At 33.1% G+C, this 13,943-nt stretch overlaps 1 protein-coding gene across 1 annotated transcript; it reads right to left on the bottom strand.

Annotated features, from left to right (window-relative positions):
• Positions 1-848: 848 nt before the first annotated feature.
• Positions 849-4,407, bottom strand: LOC141677636 (uncharacterized). Its single transcript, XM_074483643.1, has 6 exons — positions 4,017-4,407; positions 2,696-2,808; positions 1,954-2,395; positions 1,835-1,906; positions 926-1,452; positions 849-869 (listed from the first exon to the last, which is right to left on the bottom strand). The coding sequence occupies exons 1-6, from the start codon at positions 4,405-4,407 to the stop codon at positions 849-851; spliced, it is 1,566 nt and encodes a 521-aa protein (XP_074339744.1).
• Positions 4,408-13,943: the final 9,536 nt, after the last annotated feature.

The following is a 13,943-nucleotide window of genomic DNA, read 5'->3' as shown; positions in this document are numbered from 1 at the left end:
AAGTTGGATATAGTGCTTCTACAAAATTAATCGACTGGAGAGGTGGCTTGAATTCTTGTGTAGTATAAATATTTGCTGCAACTTTGGCTTCAACAAAGGATTTGTACTTCTTATGTTTGATGCCTGAGAATCCTTTTACAGCTTTCTCAGCTATCTCCCATGTAGTGTATATTCCTGCATTAGGACCATTAAACACCACATAATAGGTTTTAGGGCCTTTGTATCTGTTCGGGACAGCTGAAGTATGACCTTCAGTTTTTGTAGGGATTTGAATTCCCCCGTTAGGCCTCAAATTTAAATTAGAGGTTTTTTCTAACGTTATGGAGGTTTGAACCTCAGTCTTGCTTTCTGGCAAAGCAACAGCCTTTAACGGATTTGTTATTTCTTTACCTGGAGCCGTTTGCTCAGGAATAGACTTATCTTTGTTCATTTCTGAAGATGGTGATGAAGTAACCATTTGTTGTGAGGTATAAACCTCAGTTTGGATTTTTACCAAATTCACAGGTGTCAACGGATTTGTTGAGCCTTTATCGGTAGCCGTTTGCTCCGGGCTAGTTTCAGAATTGTTCATTACTGAAGAAGGTCCTGAAATAACCTTTTGTTGTTCAGAAGGTTGAAACCTTCTTACAAATTCCATTTCAAAACGAATTATATGAAGTTCATCTTGTAACAGCTGAATTCTCTTCATAACAATAGCTTCTTGCATTGCTAGTTTGTCCATAGCTACTGGCTTATGGTAATCTCAAAGAAAGAGATGTATGTAGGCAAAGAAGCCTTATATGTATTCAAGGTTTGGAATAAAGATTTGTTGGTGCTTTCTTTACCCTGAATTCCTCTGTATTTATAGCCTAAAAAGTGGCTTTGGATTCCTGAAAAATAGAGTAAAACAGTGTAAAACATCACATCGTTATAATAATGTGTTTACCTGATCTTTTTGAAATTCTCTTGTTAAAAAATCTGCTAAACAGTTTTTAACTCCTTCGATGTGCTCTACATCAAAACTGTAGCGAGATAACCATTGCTGCCATCTTACTAATCTTCCTTGCTTATTATCTCCCTGTAACTTAATACGAAGAAAATAAGTGAAGTTTCTATTATCAGTCCTAACCAAAAATTTGACCGGAGTTAGATAAATAGAAAATTTGTTAATGACTCTAATGACTGCCAGATATTCTTTTTCATTTGAATGATAATTTTTCTCGGCATCTTTAAAGCTTCCTGAAGTATATCTACATATTAATTCTTTATCAGAATTAACTGCTTTAAGAACTCCTCCCCAGTATTCGCCTGAAGCGTCTGTCTCAATGATAAGCTTGTCATCCGGCTCCGGATGATAGAGTTTTGGAAAACCCTTGAGATTCTTTTTTACCTTACAAATGTAATCAGTATCTGAATCTTTCCATTCCCAAGGAATATCTTTCTTGAGCTTAACCTGCAAAGGTGCACGAATGCCTGCAAGTTTTGGAATATAATCAGATGCATAAGTTAATATACCTAAAAACCTTTGCAACTATTTTTTGTCTTCAAGTTTGTTCGGAAATTTATTAATATGTTCCAGAATATGAGCTTGAGGACAGTGCGTTCCTTGATCAATTTCTAACCCTAAGAAATTAATCTTTGTTTTAAAAAGTTGTGCTTTCTTCTTGGATAAAATTATGCCAAGATGTTGACATCTCTTTAAAACTGCTGCTAAATGTCTTAAATGATCTTATTCATTATCACTGAAGATTAGGATGTCATCAACATAAACGCAACAAAATGATTCAAATGACCTGAATGCATCCTGCATGTGTCTTTAAAAAATAGAAGGGGCCTGTTTAAGACCGAATGGCACCATGATCCATTGGTAATGTCCTTGGGGACATGTAAATGCCGTCAGTAACTGTGATTCTTCGTCTAGCAATAACTGCCAAAACCCAGATTTACAGTCTGATGAATTGAACATTTTCTTACCTCGGATAAGGGTGAGAAGTTCATCCTTATTTGGTAGGTTATGGTTGTCTCCTATTGTAGCCTCATTGATTGCTTTATAGTTGACTACCATTCTTTTCTTTCCTCTTCTCTTTTCAGCTTCATTTTCTACAAAAAATGCTGGAGACATATGAGGTGATTTACTGGGTATGATGATCTTCATATCCAGAAGCTCTTGAATTTGTATGCCAAATTCTTTACGATCTTGTGGGCTGTACTTCATAGGTCGAACCTTGATTACAGTTTTAGGATCTCTGAGCTTGATTGCTGCTTTCATCCATTTCTTGGTCTTTGTAGGATCCAGTGGATTTTCTGAGCAGACAGAGTCTAATAATCCTTCGATTATAGTCTTCTTTTTTATATCAAGAATTAAATTTTTACAATCATTTAATTCTTTGAATCTTCTAATAACATCCTTCCCCCTCTGTAAAAGAAAAATTTTATTAGTGCTGATATTAATAGCATCAGGTTTTTTGGTTTTAGAATTCTTTTTCATTGATTCTAGAAAATCTGGAACTCCAACTTTACGAGCTGTTGTTATTTTTCTGATATATACTTCTTGTCCTGAAAGGGTTAGTATAATCATTTTTGTATACTGAGTGAATGGTTCATATAATTGACAAAAATTATTACCAATTAAAAAATTTATTCCAGCTTCCTGTTGGTAAACAGTAGGAATATGAAATATTTCACCTGCTATCAGTATATTAAGGTCTTTACATACCTTGCTGATTGTAATGGTGCTCCCATTAGCAATTTTAGCTTGTATAGGTCTTTCTGCGTTAATCCAATGTTCTGGTGGAATAACATGCTTACTTGTTATGCAAAGGCTGGAGCCTGTATCAACATAACAATGTAATTCAATCTATTTATATCCTGTAAATTTTAATTTACCTGAGATGTAAATAGAGTTTGGATTAGTGATGTTGGTCATCACTTCTTCTTCTTCAGTCGGATTCTGAGAAAGTTGATTCATTAGAATCTGACTGTATTGGTCCAGGGTCTAATTCTTCAATTGAATATACTTCTTGAGTATCTTCATAAGGGTCTTCATTAGGAATATTTCCTAAAGAATAAACTTGTTCTAGCATTTGGACCTTGCTGTCATTCTTCTTTCTATTAGGGCATTCATTTGCATAATGTCCTTCTTCGTTACAGATCCAACACCTGCAATTTTTCTTGCCTTTTGGGCAAAACTTTTTCTTGTCATTAGAAAATTTCTTGGACGATTTTTTCTTGAAATACTTACCTAATTTATAAGGCTTTTTCTTCTTGATAAACTTGTAAGTAGTCTTACGTTTATAAGACTTCTTCCTGTAGGGCTTCTTGTAAGAAGATTTCCTACATCCATACTCAAATGGTTTTTCAATAATCTTTTTCACAACACTGTTTGCTAAAAGATTTCAACTGCTTTTGTTTCTTTGTTAAATCTCAAATTTTTGAGATTTCTTCTTTAACAATTCTTTGAGCATAGGCTAAACTATACTCTGCTGGACCAGTAGCTTCTAGATTAAATCTTTCTAGAGCTTTTAATCCTACCAGTGGAATTTTGAGGAGATAGTATTTTACATACTTCACATATTCCGCTTGGTCATCTAATTGGTATAGATATTTTTCATAATCACAGAAAAATTGATCTAGGAAACATATATCGCAAAGCTGCATATTAGTGATCGTAGTTCTTGCTTTTTCTTTTATCCTTAATAACTCCTGCAGCTTATCAGATGCTTGATTAATTCCTAAGAACATTGTATAGATGTCATCTAATACATTTTCAAAGGCTGTAACGGGGCTCATGACTGGCTCCCAAGTGGTGTTTTTAATAAAAGTATTAACAACTCCTAAAGTCTTATGTTCGATCAATAATAAAACTGTGTTTTGATCATCATAAGCGTCTTTGTTAGTCTAAATAATAAGACTGATTTCTTTTGCCCAAGCGTCTATGAGCTATTTCCTGTTTGGCTTTCCATCAATATTTAAGATATTATTACCAAAAATATTAGAATTTCCTTTAGCCTCAGAATTATTAAAAGGATAGAAATTACCTTTCCTTTTTCTGCTTCCTTCAGGTTTCTTTGTACCTGATGATTCTCCTGATTCTCTTTTTGGTGAAGGAGGTGCTGAAGTTTGATGAGTGTTCATCCTGAGGTTTTCTATTTCCTCATCTTCAGAACTATCAACTTCTATTTCTTGAAGGTCTTCCTGTTCTTCAGAACTGAAACTTTCAATTGTGTTAAGAATTTTGCAATCATTAAAACCAAATAAAGATTTTAATTCATTACTGTCTTCTATTTCTTTGTTGGCTTTAGATTCATCATCTAACTCCATTAACCTGATTGCTTGTTCGAGGACCTTATTGTTGTCATCGTTAACCTGCAATTCTTCTTCTTCTATGTTATCCCAGAAGATTTTTTCTACTATTTTTAAGTAATTCATGTTGATTTCTTATCAACACCGAATGGCCATGTCAGACTGCCAGTGTAACGCCCCCAAATCCGGGGTCAAAGAATTTGGTCGTCACTATGAAATCTCAATCCAAATCAACCTGTTTAATCAATAAATAAATGCCAGCGGAAGATATTTATCATAAATAACCCCAACTAGTCCAAGATCTTTTAAGGTTACAGTTCTAGAAACAAGATATCCAAATTCCACAAATAAATTTTTCACTTTCTTTTAAAACACTTTTCAACAATTCTCAATATAATATAAACAACTTTATACAATAAAACTTACACTAGTTCACAAACCCTGGACTAACCACCTTCCAAAAGCTTCTTATTTGCTTCCTTGAATTACGTGGCTAAACAGCGTAAACTAATCATCACTGGAGGTTAGATTTGAAAACAGGCAAGTATGAGCGAAAGAAATGCTCAGCAAGATCATTATAGCAAATATATGGTCGTTTTGATATAAAACCGACATCTGCATTAGCGCAGAACATTTTAAAATTATAATTGCTGAATCATAAAATTTTAGTTGAGGAATCCCAGAATTGATTCCTTAATTGTATTCAAAACCATTTTGATATTTTTGAAACAATGATTATGGATTGAATCATAAACTTTACTCAAAACCGAACTCTTGAATTTAATACTTATTTTGCTATCATATCAAATTAGATATCAATACGAATTTTGATGTTCACAACATTCCATACTAAAGTCAACATCAATCATCTATACTAATACCACCTTTTGATATTTAACAACAACGTAAGTATCAGCATAAATTAGAAACTGAATCAAAACTGCATTTCATTATTAATCCAAAACAGAATCAGTACTTTTAATCCAAAACAGAATCAATACTTTTAATCCAAAACAGAATCAGTTGATAAATCATTTACTCCTTGATTATCAAAACAATAAAGAATTTAGATATCAATTTAGATTGGAACCAATTATGCACTATGTTGTTCCTGATGATCAGTCACGAAACAGCACCGGTATCCCGCAGTCATACCGTAAATATAGGTACTACCCGTATCCCGCAGCCATACGGTACCTATAGGGCGCCAGAAAAGACATAACAAGCCTTGTAAGATATTACACTTCCGTATTACACTTCTGTATAATAGCTCACGATGGACCGGTGCCTCGGCCTCTTACCCAACCAGTAACCATCCAATCTTAAAACCTTTTATTGAAAAGGGGTCATAATACTCGACACCCGAAATAATTTTATTCCCCCATTTCTTGGGTAGGAATATTCGCAACCAAATCACTTTTCTCAAAATCCAAAACATTTATAAATCCGATAATTGGATAAGTAAAATCACTTGACTATTCTAAACATAGAATAGTATATGAGTATTTGCATAAACAGAATTATTTAATTCAGTAATATGTAAAACATTTATCTATTCCGAACTAAGAATAGGGAAAACAATACTTGCATAAGAAGATTTAAAATAAATATCACTTGAACGATAAGTGATGATAGGGATACTTGCATAATATGATTCGAAGTAAACGTCATTTGAACGATAAGTGAAGTCAAGGGTACTTGCCTTTGGGTTTTAGTAGTTAGCACACTCGCAAAGACGCATCTATTCTGACATTCTGTCTCAAAATATCACCATCTTTATTTTCAATACTTTACTGATATGCTGCTCCTGCGATTGCTAGAAGCCAGATATCCAATATCATTCCATCTCATTCTTTATCCAACGTCTTGTCCTGATCAACTCGAATGATCCGCATCTATAATTAAAATATAGAACTTTAATCGTCTAAACGATAACCACTCGACGAACTGCGCGTCAAAAACCTATCGTCTACACATACGATAGCCCACACATAAATATAACAGATAAACACATGACTCTTGATCCACATACACACGTAATTCACATAGCACATAAACACATAACTCACGTATCACATAATTCATATCACATATGACTCGGTTCGTCAAAAGGGTCGACTCGGTACGTTTAAAACTGAAATCATGTCAAAATATGATTTATCGATCAAAAATTGACTCAGAATGACTTGTAAAACAAGCGACCTTTCGAAACAAAAGGATTCGGGTCTCGAAACTATTTTTATTGGAAGCGGAATATTTTTCTGAGTCTATACGCGTTCGTTTCGTATTAAACGGACGAACGGTTTATTTAATATGAATTTTTGAACATTTTTCGGAATTAAAACGGGCTTTCGAATCATTTAATAATTAAATAATAGGGCTCGAACATTTGAAAATAATTTTATAAAAATTATCGAGCCTGGAAAATAATTTAAAATAATATTTTAAAGCTCAAAACTATTTTTCAGAATTTCTAAATCAATAATAAATAATTAAATCTAATTAAATAATCAATTAAAATTAATTAATAACTAATTAAATTAATTAATCAATTAATAATTAAATTAATTGACTAATTAAATAATTAATTATCAACTAAAATTAATTAACTAAATAATTTGGATTTATTTTTGAATTAAAATAATTTTTCAAAATTAAAATAATGATTTTCAAAATAAAAATGAATTTTCAGAAATTAAAATAGGATTTTTGAATTATTTTTAAAATAAAACTTGTAAGGCATATGTCATAGCTTGTTTGTTTATTCGAGGATTCAACTCAAATCAAATAAGAATGTAACAAGTAAATAGTGGATCTATCGTCAAAGAGATCTCACAAAGTAATATCTGTCAAAGGATTCAGAAACAACGTTCATCTACAGACTTGAGGAATTACTTCACTGGAAGAAGCTCAAGAAATTCATCAAGCCTCAGTGATATAAATCAAGATTGTGGATTTAATCAAGTGACAGAGATCTTGTTAGGGTATCAAAGAATTACAGGGATTTAATCTGAAGAAAATCAAGTGATCAAAGTCAAGACATGAAGAAACGTCACGAAAGTTAGTCACTCATGAACCAGACAGTACATCGAGTGTCAACATTGAAGTGGTGGAATTGATTCATAATTTTCAGTGATTTTCAGAAGATCTTCAGAAGAATGGGTATTGTTGAAGAGTAGTATTAATTCTCTATTAATTAATTAAGTCATCTAATTTAATTAAGAAAATAAATTATATCTGCAAAGAATAATTTATTTATTAATTGAATTAATTGATTAATTAATTCTGAATTAATTTTAGGAATTTTCAGAATTAATTTTGGATTTATATTCAATATTAATTCAGCATGACAATCAATTGAACTAGTATGACAATCAGATTGTCATACCGAAAGTCATAGTAATTCAATTTGATTGTCATACCGAAAGTTTTACTGGAAGGAGGATTGTCTTGCTAGTTCAATCAGATTGCCATGCTAGTACAACAGATAGTCATACCGATTGTCATGCTAGTTCAATCAATTGTCATACCGATTGTCTTCCTAGTACAAGTGATTGTCATGCCGATTGTCATGCCAGGTCATTTCAGTTCTGTTGATTAATACTAAAAGACAGAAGCAGCAGAAGATAATTATTCACACAACAGAAGTCAAGAACTCAAGAACAGAAAAGAAAAGCAGCCGACTAAATATTTCATCTTTCATCTACAAATTTCAAGATCATAAATTTCTAGTTTTAAAGTTAAATCCAAACAACTAGAAATCATTCTCTTGTTCTTATGTAACTATCTAGCGGATCAAAATCCCTAGAACTTAATCTCAAATTGCGTTTAGCATTTGATTCTTTTTATTGCAAAAATAGAAAAAGTTCATGTCGAATTTATTCTAGATTTGTGATAATTAATTTGCGATTAATCCCTTGTAATCGATACCGTTGTTGTAACACCTTTCAAGTTTAATAATATTTTTATTTAACTTGAATTTTGTTTCAATTTTTATTCCGCATTAAATTCGATTATTCGGTATTGTTTGTATTCAACCCCCCTTCTACAAATATATTGGGACCTAACAATTGGAATCCGAGCCTTCTGATTAACGAACAAATCAAGATCCTAGACTTTTGTGATTTTTCAACTCCTTGAATTTTTATTTATTCAAAAATTCATAATGACTTCACAAAAAGTTGAAACCGTTAAAATTCCACTTTTCGATAAAGAAAATTATATTATGTGGAAGAAGAAGATGCTCTTGTTTTTACAAGTTGCAAATCCCAAATATCTGAACTTGTTGAAGAAGGGTCCAAAAACTCCGATGGTTATTGAACCAGAGGTGATAGTAGATGATGTTGTGATTACCAAAGCTAGAACCTATGCAAAAGAGCCTGAAGATTTTACTCCTGCTGAAAAGGAAGAAGCCTCCTTGGATGCCAACCTTCAATTAATTTTAATTGATTCCCTTGATCCCTTGATGAACAGACATGTGATGAACTGTAAAAATTCCAAACACATGTGGGAAACTATTGAGGTGATTAATGAAGGCACAGAGGAAGTTAGGGAGAACAAGTTAGAGATCCTGACCTCTGAGTATGAACATTTTAAATCCAATCCAGGAGAAGGAATTACTGAAGTGTTTGAGAGGTACAATGCGTTGATCAACAACCTGAATATAAATGGAAAATATTATTCAATCAGGGAGGTCAACAAAAAGTTCCTTTTAACACTGCCAACTCATCTTGAACATAGAATCACTGCCATAAGAGAAGCTAGAGATCTGAGTGAGATTTCTTTGGATAGACTCTATGGTGTGTTAAAAACCTATGAGTTGGAGCAGATTCAGCAGAAAGAAGTCTACGGGAAAGATAGAGTGGTCAGCACATCTACTGCTCTAGTAGCTGAAGGTCAACACCAACAACAATCTCAACAGTCGGAGAGAATGGTACAGTTTTCCAAGACTAAGGAAAATGTGTTAGTAGCATAATATGATCCTCCTACTACAAATCAATCCAGTGATGATTTTTATTCCTTGGAAGAGCTAGAGCAATTGGAAGATGAGTCAATGGCCCAAATTGTCAAGAGATTCTCCAATGTCAGATTCAAGAGAAATCCCAAGTTCAAGTACAAGTCCTGTAGGATTTTATCTATCACGGAAGCATGGTAAAACAATTTTACACATATTAAATCCAAATAAAAACATATAAATCGTGATTAAAACATATGGGATCAATTTCTAACCTTTAAAAGCGATCCAAGAACAACGAGCGGAGATCCTTAGCAGCTGCTCCTCAAGTGTGAAGCACTCCACCGGTATCCACCAAGAAAACGATGTAATGGAGGAGGAGGAGGTGGAGAGAATTAGGGTTTCGTTAACTTTTTAGGTTAAGGCCAAATAAGTGTTTATAATAGTATATTTATAGGCAAAATTTTCAGCTGAAAATTTTGCCATAAAATATTATTATTATTAACCCTTTATTTTATTAACCTATTAATGAATAATTAAAACACCTTTTAATTATTAATCCTGTTTCTAAACACTTTAGAAATAATTCTCTCACTTGATTTAATTTTCATAAATTAAATTCTTAATTAATAATATTAAAAACTTTTCTTAATTAATTTATAATCAATTAAATCTCATTTAATCAATTATTAAATTTGCTAATTAATTATTTATTTCACAAATAAATAATTACCAGCCATTATTAATTAATTCCTCCACCATTAAATCATTCTCTTTAATGGTGTGACCCTATAGGTTCAATATTAAGCCGGTAATAGAAATAAATAATAATAAAACTATTTTATCATTATTTATATAAATTCTCTAATTCATTAAATATGATTAATTAATTAATCATATTTATTTTACATCGTGAGGGATACTTCTCAGCATATCGCGACTATCCGGATAATACGAATTCACTGCTTAGAATACCAAGAACCTATTCGGTGAGTAGTTACCGTACAATTAATTCCTTCTACCCTGCAATGTCACGATTAAATACAAGGTATGGAACTTGTGTCAAGCCTATCTTATTTAATCACTTGCTTTCTCATTCACTATGCTTAGTTCTATTTAATGTAAATTAGAAACTCCTTTCTAATTTCAGTCACTCTGGCCAGAGATTCCTGAACTAGCATAAGTGGATCAGCATTGAACATTCTCTTCCTTCACTGGAAGGGGTAGATCCTTTATTGATCATACACTATCTTCGTGTACAAATTCCTATACCCAGTAGAGCCCTTATAATTGTCCCTAGAGACTAAGAACTAAACCAAAGCATAGTTCAGTGTACACAAGATGATCTCAAATCTAAGGATACTTGTACAACTATCACTATGTGAATAACTGCTGACACGTGAGTGAACTCCATCAGTTGTTTAGTTGTGCGAGTCATGTTCAGTGAACTTATTCTATAATAAGCACATATATACTAGCTATAGTGTCATCACACAAATGTCTATGAGAACAGACATCCTTCATAATGAAGCAAGCATAGTATGTACTGATTTTTGCGGATTATTAATTACCAGTTAGTAATCCTACGACCAGGAACTATTTAAGTTTAGAGTTATCATCTTTTAGGTCTCACTATTATGATCTCATCACAGTCCATAAAAAGCTTTACTCTAAACTATGGTATATCTTATTTAAACACTTAAATAGATAAAACCCGTAATAAAACAAAACAAGTCTTTTATTAATATCAATGAAATCAAAAACAGATTACATAAAAGTTATTCCTAAATCCTTATACATGATTTGACTTAGTACATATCTCTTTCAAGTCCAACTACAACAGATTCCAGACATGTGGATCTTCATCCTCTAACACCAGTAGTGGTGGATACAAAACATGGATGGTTGATCGGAGCACCATTAGATGCTTTAACTGCAATGAGTTGGGACACTTTGCCACGGAATGCAGGAAGCCAAAGCAAGTAAGGAAGAACTCTTATGATTCAAATCAGAAGAGTAACTCTGAAAGGGCTAATCTGGCAAAGGGAAGAAGCTGGGATGATACTGATAGTGAAGATGAAGAAGATGAGAATCTTGCTCTTATGGCTATTGATGGAAAAGCTTCATCGTCAATAAAAGAGGTAAAATATACCGATGCTGAATTAGTTTATCATCTAGGAGGTTCCTTAGATTGTGCTCGTCGTGATAATGAACTGTTAAGTCAACAGATCAAAGACCTTAAGAAAGAGGTCAATGAATTAAGACTTGTGCACATTAATCAAGACAAGTTAAAAGAACAAGTATCTTTTCTAGAGAATAGAGTTAACTGTTATAGACAACTCGAAACTATTCTCAAAGACAAGATCACCGGTCTTGAGACTAAGGTTGGAGCCTACTTCAATTCTTGTTCGAAGGCTAAAGAGTTCTATAGTAAGCAAGCTGTTAATCAAACATCTGGAATAGGTTATGATTACAATATTGCTATTGGAGAATTAGGCATAAACTCCCCTCCTCATGTCTGTGCTAAAGGTAGGCAAGTACCACATGTGCTTAAGGGTGTTGATGAACCCCTCTATAAAAGATCAATTGCTGAACCATTTGATACGACCTCTTCTATTATTCAAGAAGAAATGCGTGTTGAAGATCTTGCTAATGAGAAGGTTGTTTCCAAGCCAAGTGTGTCGAAAGTTCCAGTCAAAGTTGTGAAACCAACTGAGACTAACTCAGACACACCTGAGTTGGATAACAAAAATGTCATGTCTACCATGCATAATTTGCCTGTTGTTAATCCCTATCATAAAGCATGTGGTGTTGCTAATTGTATGTCTTGTGCTTTTAATTTGATGTATGCTTATTTTTATGGTAAGCATGTTTCTAGTGATAAGACTACTCATCGTCAGCATGTGAATAATAGGAAGCATGATAGGTCTAAGACTGCTAGTCCTTCTAAGGCTAGAAAGGAGACATTTGTGCCTAAGCCTAAACAGAAATTTCTTAAGGCTGTTTACAAGGTCAAATGTCCGGTCATTGAGAAAGTTGAGAGCATTAAAATTAAAAATGTTTTTTTGCCTGACAAAGGACAATTTTAAAAGTATGCCAGACCCAACCAAGTTTGGGTTTCGAAGAAGGTTTAATCCATTTGTAGTGTAGGGCAGTAAACAGGTGGAACCGGTAGTGTGGATTCTTGACAGTGGATCATAAAGACATATGACCGGAGATAGAGCCCTGCTATCAAATGTGGTTGAAAAAGCTGGCCCAGTGGTTACCTTTGGAGATAACAGCAAAGGTTTATCTGAGGGATATGGTTGTTTGCAAGCTGGTAATGTTATCATTGAACTTGTAAATATTTTTTGTATTTTTGCTATATTAATATAAGTTTTTATTTGTATTTTCTGTATTTTTAAATATTGCTTGAGGTAGTACAGTTGTTAGGAGTTAACAATTGTATGATATATGAAATTGAATGATGATATCTTTTTGATAGATATTTGGTATTTAATTCATTGATATATATTATTATTATTTGTATTTTATTATTATTTTTATTTTTATTTTTTATTTTATTTTATTTTATTTTATTTAAAACAGTATGCAACATAATGATTGGTATCTAAAGTACTTGACAAGTATCGGTCAATGATATATTGTTAATATTATGTTGCAGATATTTGTGAGCTTTTGACATGAATGAGAATTACTTAGACTTTACCCTAAGTGATCAATGCTTTATCAAAAACTCATTCATATTGAAAGACAAAATCTCTCAAACTTCTTTCTACATTAGTGATTTCTTATTTTATGTAAATCTTTTGAAATCACTATTGTACATCATTTCTCTCAAAAGATTAAATGTATAATTTTTATCCATTATAGATCTTAAGTACATTTTATCTCTATATTGCCATATGTTCTGTGATACAGGTTCAGTCTCCAATGGCTTTCTTTCATTGACAGTCATAAGGTTGAAAACCCACAATTTCTATCCCAGACTGTAAAGACAAACACAGAAACAGAACCAACCAACACTCTCTTACCACTAAAATGAAGTATTAATGAGCGTGAGGGAGATAGTGCCTTAGTGCACCACATAAGGAAGGTTCTGAAGTCAACCCAGTAGCTCTGTCTCCTACAAAAATGAGTAGTATTTAAACCGAGACAACTGCTAGCCCCCATACATCTTCTCAAAAAGATGTAATGGTTGAAAAGGCACAAAAACAATTACTAGATTCATTCTCTCAACAGGGTGCGTCTATTGAAATTTGCCTGTTGGCCAGGGTATCCGATGTAGTGTCACCACCTCAAACATAAACAATTCTTGATGCACAAGGAAAGGTTTCACACACAAAGGATAAGTTGACGGAAACAAGAGTTTCGACCATTTTAAGGTCAGATTCGATTGTTCAAGGTTCGTTAATGGACCAATTGCCTTTACAGGTGTTAGGAGAGGATACTGATCCAAAAGCCATATGTCAATGGTCAGTGTCTACCTCCCCAGGCTTAAATTCCCTGGATGCATCTGCGAATAGTGTATCTGACATAGGCACAGATCGACAACTTGTTGACAATGATTCAGATATTACCTGATAAGTCACAAGGAAATGTCTTCACAGACATTAGAAGGGAACTTTGATCTGTATGCTAAATTCGTTGGATCATTGTTTACCTTCCCAGAATTCAAATCTGGAACCCTAAAGGGAAACTAGCAACT

The sequence above is a fragment of the Apium graveolens genome, chromosome 8 (assembly GCF_009905375.1).
Source record: "Apium graveolens cultivar Ventura chromosome 8, ASM990537v1, whole genome shotgun sequence".
NCBI classification, from domain to species: Eukaryota; Viridiplantae; Streptophyta; class Magnoliopsida; order Apiales; family Apiaceae; genus Apium; species Apium graveolens.
Note: the sequence above shows the minus strand (reverse complement) of the source record. Positions and strands in the feature narration are given on the sequence as shown.

Excerpts from the sequence above, each read along its gene's own strand:
- LOC141677636 (XM_074483643.1), bottom strand. The coding sequence starts at position 4,407 with ATGAATTACTTAAAAATAGTAGAAAAAATCTTCTGGGATAACATAGAA. Across the intron at positions 2,809-4,016 it reads AGGAAGCAGAAAAAGGAAAG|GCTCCAGCCTTTGCATAACA; the intron begins GTAATTTCTATC and ends ATGTTGATACAG. Across the intron at positions 870-925 it reads GAGAATTTCAAAAAGATCAG|GAATCCAAAGCCACTTTTTA; the intron begins GTAAACACATTA and ends TCTATTTTTCAG.